The 15,215-nt window shown below is 44.4% G+C and overlaps 1 protein-coding gene across 21 annotated transcripts in view; it reads left to right on the top strand.

Annotated features, from left to right (window-relative positions):
- The window catches only part of KANK1 (KN motif and ankyrin repeat domains 1), a 217,994-nt gene that overhangs the window by 175,832 nt on the left and 26,947 nt on the right, over positions 1-15,215 (top strand). For 15 of the 21 annotated variants that reach the window (XM_024996142.2, XM_010807860.4, XM_002689629.7 and 12 more), the window contains one exon: positions 10,938-13,610. In XM_024996142.2, the coding sequence (XP_024851910.1) occupies positions 10,938-13,610 (2,673 nt within the window). Of the gene's footprint in view, positions 1-8,860; positions 9,235-10,937; positions 13,611-15,215 lie in introns of those variants that run through there. The other 6 variants (XM_024996149.2, XM_059889448.1, XM_024996147.2 and 3 more) reach the window with 4 other exon arrangements.

Genomic DNA, 15,215 nt, shown 5'->3' with positions numbered 1-15,215 from the left:
GCAGCAGATTGGCTGTGCTCCCCGGTGACTGGCTGACCGCTCTCACGTACCCCAGAGACACTGGAGGCACAAGTAGAGGAAGGTTATCATCATCTACATTTATGTAATTTATTTTGAAATAATTTCAACTTAGAGAAAATTCATGAAAGAACTCTCTTGCCTCCTTCACCTACCTTCAGATTCTCAAGTGGTTAATATTTTGCCATATTTGCTTCGTCTCTTTCTGTATGTATACATGTACTTGTATGTGTGGGTATATATATAAAGACATGCTTTTGTCATCTCTCTTTAATCTCCTTCAATCTGAAATAGCTCTTAGCCTTTCTTTGATGACCTTGACAGTTTTAAAAGGAGAGACCTGGGGATTCCCTGGCAGTTCAGTGGTTAGGACTACATGCTTCCACTACCAGAGTCCTGATTTCAGTCCCCAGTTGGGGAACTAAGATCCTGCAAGCTGTGTGGCATGGCCCAAAGAAAGATAGGGACCTGTCCTTTTTGTGCGATGTCTTTCAGGTAAATCTGTTGACATGTCCAGATTTAGGCCATACCTTCCAAGCAGAAACCCAGAAGGACTGATCCTGTGCTTTCTCAGAGCAGGGCCTCAGGGACTTGTGATTGTAGCCTTTATCACCTAGTCCACATGGTTCTTGATCAGCTTTCTGCTCCACAGTATCACCATTTTCTCCTTAGTGATCGAAAGCTGTTTTGTGTGAGGCATCCTGAGGCCAAAATTCCTGTTCTTCAGTAGGAAGTCTGTACACACTAGATTCAGCATCCGTTGATTCCTGCTTGAGTCGCGTACTGTTACAATGGTTGTTAAATGGTGTTTTACTGTTTTCATAACTCTTTATTTATTGAACTGTAAGTTGGAACTCTGTTATATATTTCTTATGGCATTATGGACTCATAGATACCTGATTTATTCAGTGGACTGTCATCTGCTACTATCATTAATCCTATTATTTTGATGCCCAAATTATCCCAGGTTTGGACAGTAGAACCCAAAAGTGAGTTTGGGAGCTAACTAGACCCCTGACACTCTTTAAATAGCTACTCTGATGTGTGCTGACAACTGAGATAAATAAGGAGTAGGTAGAACCTGCTGTCTGAGTTCAAACAATAGGGGTCCCCTGCAGCAAGATCCTTGTCAGGCAGGCAGAGAGAGCACTCAGGTGGTTAGAGGCCAGCTGATCTGAAATTAATTCAGCTTGTCAGAGACCTCGTGGTGGGTAGAAGTCTTGAATTTTCAGGATGTATTGCTTACATTCTCCCAGACCGTATTCTCTATCTTTAGCCTTCCCTTGGGTAACTCAGCCCCTGATCAGCGTGGGCAGAGAATCAGGGGCTGAAGCTGGGAGCACTGCAGGTCTGCACTAGCATGCCGCCCATCTGTCCCTCTCTCCTCCGCTTGGACACTTGCGGACCCAGGACGCTTGCTGGCTGCCAGGGTCAGCCAGCTTTGCTTCACAGACATCTTTGGCCCCTGCTGTGCCCATTTTAGTTTCAAATATGGAGCAAGTTTGTGCTCTGCATCTCAACAAGCTCAATCAGGGCCTGCATTCCCTAAAATGTCCTCTCTTCTTTCTTCCTGCCCTCACTCATGCCACCCATCTGTCCCTCCCAGATTAGATTTATTGTACTTAAATCACCTTCTGAAAAGGAAATCCCATCATTTTTCTCTACAGTGAGTCATCCATTGGTTTAAAGAAAATATTTTCTTTCTTATTAGCAGAATGAGGTCAAGGATAGAGCCCCAGAGGATGAATACAAAAACCCAATCCCTGTCTGCAGCTCTGCCCAGAGGAGTTGAGATACGTCAGGCCTTCTCCGTTTCCTGCTGAACAGCTTAGGGGGGAGACGTGGGCCACAGACTGCCCGCAAACACAGGCAGGCTTTTAAGTTCTCCTTGTTTTAACACTAAGTCTAACACTTATTACCTAGTTCAGTAATTAAAACTCACGCAATGCAAAGGAATTTGCAATACCACAAGAAAAATTCATAGGGACTTGAACAGTCTGTGGAAACTGAATGGAGATTGCTGAAGAGAATTTTAATACATACTCCAGCATCTAGCCAGAGCAGTCTTGCTAAGATACAAGTCTCACCGTTTTACTCCTGTGTTCAGTAGCTCCCTGACGCACTTGAGAACTACAAACCTGACGCGCAGGGACCTCTGTGACGGGGGCTTGGTCCCCTCTCTGCCTCACTTCGTGTTCTCCTTATCATGCAAAGCTCTTCTCAGTTCCTAAAAGTGGCAGGTTTCACATACGCTGTTTTCTCCACCTAGAATTTCTCCCATCTTGGTCTCCCTGGCAAATATCCCTCAACCCCCACAAACACGCACACACTTAGCCCAGTGGACCCCTCAAATACAGCACCCTGGCAGAACACTCTCTATGCCCAGCCCAGGTGGGGGTTCCTGCTCTGTCCTCACATACCTCCTGGACTTTAGTCTCACAGCACTTATCATAGTTGTTAGTTTTTTATGCATCCTTTGTTTCCTAGAGTTCACAAGTTCTATCCAGGTAGGCTCTCTGTCCCTTTTGATTTACTCCTAGCAGTGTTTGCTGCATGGTAGGTTCTTAATAAATACCTACTGAATGAAAGAATAAACCCATCTTTCAGCCTGACAATTGCAGCTTCCCTAGGTCAACATTCCGTCTCTGGGGTGTGGGGACAGGTAGACCTGGAATGTGGGACCAGGATGAAAAGGAGCAGTGATGGGAGACAGCGGAATGTGTGTGGGGACAAGTTACAAACGCAGAGATAAGAACAGCTGTGAGGAGATCTGAAGATGTAGGGGAAGAAGCCAGAAGCAGTAATGAAGAGTTCCAGATATAAGAAACAACAGCACATTATAACTTAGTCATATAAACAAACCAAGCCTGTAAAACTGAGTTATGTTGAGCTGGTATTTCCCATGAACTTCTGGCAGCCACTTTTGCTTTCCTTCATGTTGTCATTTTATTTGAAGAAAGCATATTTGAGTAGCCGTTTAAAGCAGCTACAACCCGAAGAGAAGTCTAGGTGAAATCAAGTAGGTAATATAAACTTCACAGAACAGGAATTCAGGCTTTATAGAACCAGCCCTGACTTCTAATAGGTGCTTATCATTTGAATGAATGATTGGATGGATAAGGGAAAAATGCAGACAGAAAAACAATTCTTTGGTAATTGGAAGAGCAAGAGAAAAATCTCATTGGCCATACACTCTTGGAAAAAAACAGAAGGAACGCTTACATTGTTATGCTTTTCATTGTGTATTCTCTAACAAATAGGGTTTCCCGTAGATTTTGGTATGAGAAGCTCCTTGGATCTCAGTCTTAATTTGAACAGTGTCATCAGAACTTTTCCTGTTAAACCTGTCTAGAAGGAGCTGTTCCACATCATTGTCTTCTCCGTCCCCTGCTCCATGCCAGGGAGAGTTGATTTGCTAACTCAATTACTTTCATACTCTGAGTAATTAACTCCATGAGAACTTCTCTCTCATCAAGTTCATCTCAGAGTTGATCCTACTGCTTTTCTTCCCTGCCTCTCAGCCTCAGCTGATGTTGAGTCTTTTTGACTGCTTTAAACAGCAGGATGCTTGCACTCTGCTGCTTTTAAGTATGGGAATCTGTGTTTAATTATGTGCTTCTTGGGGACTGACTCAGCTCTTTAAGCAAAAATCTTCATGCTTCATGTGAGAGGGGACAATACAGTAATAGGAATTAGCAGAGTTCTTCAGTTTCAATAGTCAGGTAGAATATCTGCTGAAGAAAAACATAAAAGAGTGTTGGCACATGGGTGCAATTATTTTTCATGGCACCACTAGTCAGTAATTGGGCCTAGAGTATGCAGTGGTGAAACCAGGACAAAGAAGTCTTTGTATCCTAATTAATAGATAGAGTAATAATATCAAAGTTTTGCCCATTTAAAAGTCCACCAGGACGTATTATTTCGTAAACCTCCAGTTCTTTTTACTCAGAGTAAAGAATGGCTCACTGTGGTAGGGTGTATAGAAAAGTATTTACTGGTTTCTGGCTCAAAATTGGCATTTTTATTACCCTGTCACTTAAGCATGATGCTGTGGTCCTGCTGAAAAATGGAAGACTTGAAGAACACAGCTTATATAGTCAAATTTTCAGTTGCTATATGAATGTTTTGCTCCTGCTCAGCGTCTTTAGTAGAGGCACTCTCAGCCTCAACAGCACAGTCTGCCCTTAGTATCCTCAGGAGATTGATTCCAAGACCCTCAGGGACAGCAGAACCACTGGTGCTCCAGTCCCTTGTATAAAATGACATGGCACAGTCGACAGTCTCTGTCTATAGGTTTCGTATCCACAAATTCAGAGGGCTGACTGTACTGACCTTTTGGACCGGGTAATTCTTTGTAGAGGAAGGTAGGACTGTCCTGAGCATTGTAGGCTGTTAGCAGCATCCTGGCCTCTACCCACTAGAAGCCAGGAGCACCCCCTTCTTCTAGTTGTGACAAGCAAAATTGTCTCTGCTGCTGCTGCTGCTGAGTCGCTTCAGTCGTGTCCGACTCTGTGCGACCCCATAGACGGTGGCCCACCAGGCTCCCCTGTCCCTGTGATTCTCCAGGCAAGAACACTGGAGGGGGTTGCCATTTCCTTCTCCAATGCATGAAAGGGGAAAGTGAAAGTAAAGTCGCTTCAGTCGTGTCCGACTCTTCGCGACCCAATGGTCTGCAGCCTACCAGGCTCCTCCGTCCATGGGATTTTCCAGGCAAGAGTACTGGAGTGGGGTGCCATTGCGTCTCTAGAGTTTGCCAAATATCTCCCAGGGGGCAAAATCACCCCCAGTTAAGAAACACCACTAGCAGGTTAGTACTCCCAGACTAGTTTCTTACCTTCTAATCTTCTACCTCCTGGCCACTACATTACTTTTTAATGTCTTCCCAAACCAAATATTATTTGGACATTAAATTTAGCTTCTTTGAAAAGTTGAAACCATATAATATGTCATGAATCTAAACGAAATGACTTTTGAAACAGCCAAATCTCAATTTCACTTTGTTAATGCAGAAAAATTGCAAGGAACATTTCGAATTGTTCTTGAGTCTGTGCACTAGCTCTGTCACAGAGCACTAGTTTTATAGCTGGTGAGTATATAAATAAAGAGTAGAATTACCATCAGTTTGTTGTTTTCAGCTTTTCTCTGAATACTTTGGGATCTGGTCTGGACTTAGGAAGCTGTCTCCAGTTGGTGCTGTCACATTTGGTGTTTGGTTTCCCCAGTTTGCAAACTGTGCAAACTGGGTTAGGGGATAGAAGATGGAAGAGGGACTCTGAACTTTGGTGTCTAGGAAGTAGGTCAACCCTGAAGAGCCACGTAGAGCACTATTAAAGCCCATCCACTTAGGCCGACACACAAATATAAATATTGGTGGTTCTGCCTCTTCGCTCTGCTTCTGCCTTGCCTTTTCTTTCTTTTTCCATGCACTCCCCTGAGCGCCCTCCCTCTGCCCCCCACACTGGACTGAGCGTTGTGAGAACGGGGGACCTTGTCTCCTTTGTCTACTCTGTGTCCCCCAGCTCCTACAACAGTACTTGGAAGACAGTAATAACTGGAAAAGGCAGGAAAGGGGGAGGGGGAGAGAGAGGTGTTACTAAAATTGTCTTTCAAGAATCAGTATTAACTATACATATAAGGTAAACATATATGTGTCATTTTTTTTTATTTGGTCCTCACATCACATTTGGGTACTATAACATTTTAACTGGTCCCCTGGAATTTAATCTCTTTCCCTACCTTGGTCTAATCCACACAGCTGTGAAGACAGTCCTTGTTGATTGTTTCAGTCCCTAGCACATGGCCTGGTGTGCGACCTCTCAGTGATGAGATTCCCCTGCTCCAGGACCCAGTGCAGTATCCCCTTCTGTACTAGGTCACCCCCCTCTCTTCTAGCCTCCTCTTTCCTTGCACTACTAGACTCTTACCTGGCTCATCAACCCCTCTTTGCATTTTACTCTGTCATCACTTACCTTGTCTTCAGAATTCATCTCCTGGTTAACTCCAGTATTAATCATTTTTTCATATATCATCAGATTGTTCTTGTTGATAATATACTTTTGTAACTGACCTAACTTAGTGTTATGTTTCAGGTGTTTGGCATTTATCTCACATCTAGACTGTACCTCCTTTTATTTCTTATAAATCCTTCCTCCTACTCTTTCCACTGAATAGGACCATTTTCTGCACCCAATTAAGCTTTCAATAAATGCTATATAATGAAGGTAGAGGTGGTGCCAGGAACAGTCTCTACCTCTGGATTTCCAGACATTCAGAAAATTCTTGTAAACACCAGGGACACCCCTCTGATTCCAGACTGTTTAACTGGAAGCTGTTACTTTCCGGATTCCAGTTGCAGATAACAGCCAGTGGTTTCTGGCTTCATATAAGCTCTGTTAGTCCAAAAGGGCTTTTTTAGGCATTAACAGTCTCCTTAATAACCCATTTAGAGACTTTTTTTCACTTTGTTTTTACACTTCCTTAATTATTCTTGAATTTATCAATTTTTTTGTGATGAAAAAGTTTTAATGTGATATCTCCCCAGTTTATTATTAAACATTTTTCTTTTCAAGATCTGGTCCTAATTTTCTTTCTTATTATTTTTTTTTTTCTTTTTGTGAGGGGGAGAAGACAACACTGGTTAAAGAGTACTGTATCCATTAGAGTTCAACTTAGCTCTCAGTAACAGGAACTCCAAGCAAACAATAGCTAACAAAATTAAATATAAATTCACATAAATGTGTAAAGGGAGGTAAGTTTTCCAGGAGTAGTATAGTGCTCTGATCCACAAAGCTCTTATAGACCCAGGTTCCTTCAAGCACCTTGTTCCTCCATCCCTCAGTGTGATCTCAAGTCCAAAGTAGCAGCTACTGTTCCAGTCATTATATCTGCATTCTAGACAGCAGGACAGAAGAAGAAACAAAGAGAAAGGATGTCCAAGAACTAGTCCCGTGTCTTGTAAGGGAGGCGTCTGGGGATTGTTGCATGACAAATCTGCTTATGGACATACTAACAGCGAGAGAAGCTGGGGAAATACTGTGTTTATATTTGCCCAGTTAAACAAAGGGAGTCCAGTTCATGTGGAAGGGTGAGGTAGCACACACTGAAGAGCATTTGGTTATCTTTGCTATGACTGCCCCATACATTCCTCTGCCATATGAGCTATCTTGGAGTTTATTTCAGTACATTCCAGTGTATTATTTCAGTATTCAGAACAGTGACTTATAATCATATTTTTAAAAGATGAATACCTATATGCTGTAAAAAAATTTTTTAAACCAGTAAAAAAACATTAAAAATCACCCATGATTCCAGAACCTAAAGATAAATACTAAAACAGCATCATAATAAGAAATGTCCTTAACACTAATATAGAACAAGCAACTTCAGACTACAGAGTATTTAAATGTTTTTCAGAGATCTTGGTTATACTGTATATTCAGTTATTACTTCAGTAAACATTATAAACCATCTTTATTCATAGCATCTTGTTAATTCATGTGTGTGGTTGGAAGGGAGAGCAAGGAAGGAGCTTTTAAAAATTAAATTTGTTGCTCTTAGTCTAGTACAGAGAGACAAGACAAACACATGAAAAAGTTGGGAAATCAGGGCACTGTAAGTGCCCTGTTTGTGTTAATGTATGTAAAGGTAGATTGGAAAGCAGAAAATAAAATAATCATGACACTAGGTATCTTTACTTAACAGTAGAATAATTTGTACTGTGAAGAATTGTTTGGAAAAATGACACCTTGAGAAATACATCTTCCTTTTTAGTTGCTAGAGAGTGAAATTTGGATTACAAGTCCTCGGGAGAATCTGAATCGAACACTATTAGGAAATAATCAAGCTCAACACAGTTAAATTCTAACCTCCCTTGGTTCCCAGATTTAGAAGTCCAAAGTTCATCTGGGGATAATTCAGCATGACCTGTACCTTGCCTGAACTACAGAAATAACTAAAGATAAGTCGGTTGAATTTCTCTGGAAAGTGTGACATTTTGTTTTCTAAACCTTGACGTTAATGCATTTTTAAAGTTTTGAAGAGTAATAAACTAAAATTAACCTTTCCTAAGGAAAACGCTTAAGTGGGAAAATTAGCTGTTAAGACATACACAGAAAAACAAGAGCTATACCAAAATACTAAAAATTGCCACTAGGTGGTGAGATATGAGTGACTTTTTCTTTAAATGGTTTGTGCATAATATTTTTTTAAATTCCTTTTCGTGTTCTTTTTAAAATTGAAATATTGTTGCTTTACAATTTTATACTACTGTACTGTATTTATATATGTGTGTACAGCATAGTTTGTTTTTTTAAGCAAGGTGTTTTGTTTTTTTTTAAGCAAGGTGGTTTTTAAAAAGTTTTTTTTTTAAAGAAACGTTCAGTCCTAGGCTCAGTGGAGATGATCACTGTTCAAGGATAACTCTGGTGTGCAGAGCCGGGCGCTGGGAACCCGTGCGCGCGGGGGGGGCGGTGCCGAGGCCCCGCCGTGAACAGTGGGGCCCTTTGTGTCCCGACTTGTTCAGGTGGCCCAGAGCCGAGGCCGCTAGTTGCCACAGCAGAACACACACTCTTTCACGAGGAAGGGACCGGTGCGACAGAGACAGAGTCTCTCTGTGGAGACGTTTAAACTGCCGGCTTTATTTTGACTCTTGGCAGAACTGGCAAGAGGAACACACGCTCTCGAAAGCTCCGGGCTTCCTCCTTGCAGTGCGAACGCGGGACAGAGCCGCTCAGTGTGCGGGGGTGGGGTCGCTGGGCCACTGAGAGCTCATTGGTGCGGCCCCGGCCTATGGCGTGTGCGCCCGGCCCGCCGCCGAGTCTCCGGGTGTCCGCCCTCCTTCTCTGAAGGGTGGAGAGCCTGGGCCCGCGAGCTGGAGTGCGGCAGGCCAGCCGGCGAGAGCGCAGCGGGCGCCCGGTAGGTGTGCGACCAGCAGGCGGGGGGAGGGCAGGGGCTCCCCCCGGGGCCCAGTCCCCGGCCGCGGCCGGCAGCAGGGAGCGCTGGCCTCAAGGGTCTGGGCCAGCCCAGCTTAGAATCTACCTGTCCCGAGCCTGCAGTTTTTCTTTGCTTATGGAGTTTCAGACAGCACTGGAAACAGGTCTGGCTGCATACTTTGAGTGAGCATGTTGTCCTTGTAGAGTTAAAAAGGAAAGAAAGAAGACACGTTCTCTTAGCTGGAGCACAAGTTTTCCGACGCCGCGCTCCTCATCAGCGCCTTAGGTCAGAAAATGTTTTCTGCTGAGCACCTCTTTCCAATAGAATTCTTTATCCACGTGCCTTAGAATTGAAATCTTATTCACAAATTTTAACAGCTAGAACAACTTAATGGCGTTTTAAATGACGATACAAAGGGTACTTTTTATTCCTGTCTCTGGCAGTTTTGTTTTTTGTACTTTTCTTTCCAGCATTTTAGAGGGAAGCGGGCAGATGTAGGCAAAAGGTTTGTTCAGAGCATTAACACTGTGGGGTGTCACATTCGGCACTGTTGAGTGTGGGAAGCACATACCAGCAATCCAAATTGCTGCAAGTACCTGGGCCTTGACAGCAGGCAGGTGGGCTTTTATGCCCAGGATAGGAGTAGCCATAGGGCTTCCCTCCTGGCTCAGAAGGTAGAGAATCTGCCTGTGATACAGGGGATCAGGCTTGGATCCCTGGGTCAGGAAGATCCCCTGGAGAAGGGAGTGGCTACCCACTCCAGTATTCTTGCCTGGAGAATTCCATGGACAAAGGAGCTTGGTGGGCTACAGTCCATGGGGTCACAAACAGTCGGACAGCACTGAGCAACTAACACTAGAGGTAGGGGTACTGATGGCTTGCATTTTAAGCCACTACTTTGGGATCCTTCCCGTAACACTCAGATGCAGATCTTGTTATCATGACTCTAGGAAAACTCATTGCTTAATCCTACAATGTAAACAAAAACAACCTTGGTTTTCAGTTTGGAATGCATAGCTCAGGTCAGCAGCAAGATCTATGCCTTGAATGTTTCATGTTTCCTTTTCTAACCATTTGGTTTAGCCAGAAGTAGCGTTTATCGAATGCCATATGATCCAGTGTTTGGAGTAAAAGTTTGCCCTTATTTTCATTCTCCTTTTGCATCTATTTGGATCCATCACAAATACAAAACAAGGTATTCTTAAAATAGTGGATGTTTTGTCCAGAAGAAGTCAAAGGGGGGAAAAAAAACAAAAACAACTTCTCCTCCTCTGTTGGGATAGAGGTTGTTTTGTTTTTAAATAGGAAGCCACAGAATATAGTTGAAGTCTATCCACAGACTGTTCTTGCCCCCTTGCTGCTGGAGTTAGTCACTCACTGTCCCATGTGCCCCAGCATTCTCTACAAGGAAAGTGTCTAGGCAAATGATGATCTTGTAGGGGTGGTCAGGCTCTGCAGTACCTCAGCCATGGTTTAGAAAGACTGTGTAGTTTCCAAAAGAGCAGTAGGTGGGCAAACTCATGTCCAGGCTTCCTGGCTCTCCACTGACTTGTTCCGTTATTTTAAGACTTCTCACTTTCTCTGCCTCAGAGTACACTTTATAAAATAGCCGTCTTAGTGACTGCTATACTTCAAAAGACTGTAGACAGAAAATGAAATTATCTACTTGAAAATGCTTTCAAGTCTTCAATGATTCTTTAAAAAACTCAAAGTACTTGGTAAGAACTTACTATGTGCCTGGCTCTTAAAAATCATTTTTAACAGCCTTATGATTTAAATACTTGTATTTCCATTTTTACTCAGAGGTGAACTGAAGTTCTGAGAGGTTTGTTAACACCCATTTGTTAAGTTGTAGATTCAGGATTAGAACATAGATTTGTCAGCTCTTAAATCATATTTGCTTACCGTGCTACAACATACACAAATACTAGTTTTTATCATTGTATGTGTTAATGACATTATAATAATCTCCCCTCTTTCTCTCTTAGGCAAAGCAAATGATATTCTGAATGGAGAACAAGACAGGGAACAAAAAGATCCCTATTTTGTGGAGACCCCCTATGGTTACCAACTAGACTTAGATTTCCTCAAATACGTGGATGACATACAGAAAGGAAACACCATCAAGAAAGTGAACATCCAGAAGAGACGGAAGCCATCTGGGCCATGCCCAGACTCCAGGGCTGCACCTGGCCAGCACGGCGTGTGGACTTCTACTGAATCCCTCTCATCCTCCAACAGTGATGACAACAGGCAGTGCCCCAGATTCCTCCTAGGCCGAAGCCAAGTTACATCAACCCCAATCTCAAAGCCACCTGCCCCTCTGGAGACCTCTCCTACTTTTCTTACCATCCCAGAAAGCCGACAGCTGCCACCACCATCACCACAACTCCCAAAGCACAACCTTCATGTCACCAAGACACTGATGGAGACCCGGAGAAGACTTGAGCAGGAGAGAGTCACCATGCAGGTGGCACCTGGTGAGTTCCGAAGGCCCAGGCTGGCCAGTTTTGGAGGCATGGGCTCCACCAGCTCCCTTTCCTCCTTTCTGGGTTCTGGAAACCACAATCCCACCATGCCCCAGCTTCAGAATGGATACCAAGGCAATGGGGATTATGGTGGCTATGCCCCAGCTGCTGCCACCACCTCCTCCATGGGGAGCTCCATCCGTCACAGCCCCCTGAGCTCAGGGATCTCCACACCAGTGACCAACGTGAGCCCCATGCACTTGCAACACATCCGTGAGCAGATGGCCATTGCCTTGAAGCGCCTGAAGGAGCTAGAAGAGCAGGTGCGAACCATCCCTGTGCTCCAGGTGAAGATCTCTGTCCTGCAAGAGGAGAAAAGACAGTTGGCTTCACAGCTGAAAAACCAAAGAGCGGCATCCCAGAACGATGTCTGTGGTGTGAGAAAGCGGTCTTACAGTGCTGGGAATGCATCCCAGCTGGAACAGCTGTCCAGGACCCGGAGGAGTGGTGGGGAATTGTACATTGACTATGAGGAGGAAGAAATGGAGAGCGTGGAGCAGAGCACCCAGAGGATAAAGGAATTCCGGCAGCTCACAGCAGACATGCAGGCCCTGGAGCAGAAGATCCAGGACAGCAGCTATGAGGCCTCCTCAGAGCTCAGGGGGAATGGGGAGTGTCAGCCTCAAGAGTTCCGGTCTGTGGCTGTGGGCGCCGATGAGGACATGAATGACATTGTTGTGTACTGCAGGGGTGCCAGGTCCTGTAAGGATGCCGCCGTTGGCATGGTCACTGAGACAAGGAATTCTGGGGTCAGTGTGACAGAAGCCATGCTTGGAGTGACTACTGAAGCTGACAAAGAAATTGAGCTGCAACAGCAAACCATAGAAGCCTTAAAGGATAAGATCTATCGCCTGGAAGTACAGCTTAAAGAAACCACCCATGACCGGGAGATGACTAAACTCAAGCAAGAGCTGCAAGCTGCTGGCTCGAGGAAAAAAGTTGATAAAGCCATGATGGCCCAGCCACTTGTTTTCAGCAAGATGGTGGAGGCGGTGGTACCCACCAGAGACCAAATGGCTGGCAGTCACGTGGATGTGGTTGACACATGTGTGGGGACATGCGTGCAGACAAGTAGTGTAGGCATCTCCTGCCAGCCCGATCATGAGAATAAAGAGGTGGGGCCTGAGCTGCCCATGAATTGGTGGATTGTTAAGGAAAGGGTGGAAATGCATGACAGATGTATTGGGCGTTCGGTGGAAATGTGTGACAAGAGCGTAGGTATGGACATCAGTGTCTGTGAAACAGGCAGCAACACAGAGGAGTCCGTGAATGACCTGGCACTCCTCAGGACCAACCTGAATCTCAAAGAAGTGCGCTCCATTGGCTGTGGAGATTGCTCTGTTGATGTGACCGTCTGTTCTCCAAAGGAGTGCACCTCTCGAAGCGTGAACACAGAGGCTGTCAGCCAGGTGGAAGCTGCCGTCATGGCAGTGCCTCGAACTGTGAGCCAGCACACCAGCACAGTTGTAGAACAGGTGAGCCAGTTCACCAACACTGAGGTGGCCACTCTCACAGAATCCTTTACCAACACTTCCCTTAGCACTGTGGACAAGCAGACCAGCACCCACACTGTGGAGATGCGGACAGTAGCTGTGGGAGAAGGCCGGGTCAAGGACGTCAGCTCCACCAAGATGCGGTCCATCGGAGTGGGGACGGTGCTCTCTGGCAACGCTGGGTTTGACAGGCCATCAGCTGTGAAGACCAAAGAGTCAGGCGTGGGGCAGATCAGTATTAACGACAACTATCTGGTTGGCCTCAAAATGAGGACCATAGCATGTGGTCCTCCCCAGTTGACTGTGGGGCCGACAGGCAGCCGGAGGAGTGTAGGTGTTGGGGACGAGCCTGTAGGAGAGTTCGTGGAGAGCCCCCAGCCCCAGGCACCGTCTGGGATGGAGACAGGCTTGGATCACTACATCGAGCGTGTCCAGAAGCTGCTGGCGGAACAGCAGGCGCTGCTGGCTGAGAACTACAGTGAACTGGCAGAAGCTTTTGGGGAACCTCAGTCACAGATTGGCTCCCTCAACTCCCAGCTCATCAGCACCTTATCATCAATCAACTCTGTCATGAAGTCTGCAAGCCTTGAAGAGCTCAGGCACCCTGACTTCCTGAAAACCAGCTTGGGTAAGGTCACAGGTAGGTGGTACTTCTGAAGGACCTAGGAGTGAGGGAAGGTGGGGACAGTGGAAATCTAGGAGAGATTTTTTTTTTTTTAACTGCTGGAGCCAATATTTTGAACCATGGAGAAAACTTTAGAATGGTAATAGGTAGAACGAAAACCAAGAATCTAAACCCATAAACAGCTCTGCTGATTCTCATTCTCTGGTAGTTTTTGTTTCCCGGCTGAGGACTAAGACTAGAAGAAGAAAAGCCAAGTTGTGTTGCCTGGCTTAGGGGCTGTCTTCTGAGGCTGCTAGTTTGATAGCTGTCTTTTAGTTATTTACTTGCTGATTTTACACAGGGCAGCCTGCACTGTTTTCAACCACAATTACCTGTATATGATCAATAAAAAAAATACCGGTATGAAGTGTTTTTAACTAAAACTTTTAGGGGAGAGAGACTCTGTCAATTCATGCAAATTCATTAATTCAGCAAATAATGATTGAATTCCTGCTCTGTTTTAAGTATAGATATGGGGTCCTGTTCTCATAGTGCTTACATTATTCCAGTTGGGGCACAGGCAATAAAAATATACTTAAATATGTTGGGAAGTGGTACATGTTATGAAGAAAAGAACTCCACTTAGAGAAACAGTGAGTGATGGTGGAGAGGTGGGGACTGCTGGAGACAGGATGGTCCAGGAAGGCCTCTGACAGGGAGCCAGAACTCTTGAGAGAAGGGAGGCCTTTCCAACACTGTTTCTTTTGTTAGAGGCTTACATTTTTTGTCTTTCTCATATTTTCCCTTGTTCATTGGGATTCCTGTTCACCCTTGCTTTTCTTTAAATTGAAGTTTATAATGAAGAAATTGACACATGCTATTTCCCTGTGAGCCGCACTAAAATGAGCTCTCTTGTCAGTTGCATGTGGTTCTCATTGTGCATATTATCATCCTACCACTGAGTTCCATTCCTGGCTCTTCACCTCTCGTGAACCAATGTGACTCAGGGAAGGAATGTCATCCTTCTTTATACTTCATTGTGAAATGGTCATTCAAAGGACATCCATCCCATAAGATTGTCAGTGTGTTCATCACTGGCTTACAGTGAGCACAGGGACCTTTGTTATCCTTGGGGTAGTGCTGCTAGCGTGCCAGTCTGGTTTCTTTTGTTGACATGCTAAACAGTAGTGTGAGGTTTGCAGAGTTACTAAAAGCACACACTCTGCTCTAGCCAAGTGCTACACATAAAATGAATTAAAATGCTTTAAATGATTGGTATGGTGTGCATTAAATTTATGTGAAAACATGCAGCAGAGACTTAAATATAAGTTAACAAAAATTTCAAATTCTTTGTTTCCCTCGATAGCCAAAAAGGCAATGGTTAACATAGACTGAAATAGATTTTTTTTTTTCACGGTTTTTTCAAAATAGATTATTTTTATATCTTCTGAGGTTTCACCCGCAAACATGAATTAATGTTCATTTTTTAGTAACTGTGCTGTGAAACAGATGGCTTATTGTGGAAGAAAAAATGAACATGACAGTGACAGCTGATGTATAACAGATTTTTGCCTTTTAGAATCAAGAGTCTAATGAATATATAGGGAGTCATTTTAGTTAAAGGGATTAAAATGATGTGTG

Source organism: Bos taurus, chromosome 8, assembly GCF_002263795.3.
Source record: "Bos taurus isolate L1 Dominette 01449 registration number 42190680 breed Hereford chromosome 8, ARS-UCD2.0, whole genome shotgun sequence".
Taxonomy (NCBI): Eukaryota; Metazoa; Chordata; class Mammalia; order Artiodactyla; family Bovidae; genus Bos; species Bos taurus.
The sequence above is the reverse complement of the archived record's forward strand: the minus strand, read 5'-3'. Positions and strand labels throughout refer to the sequence as shown.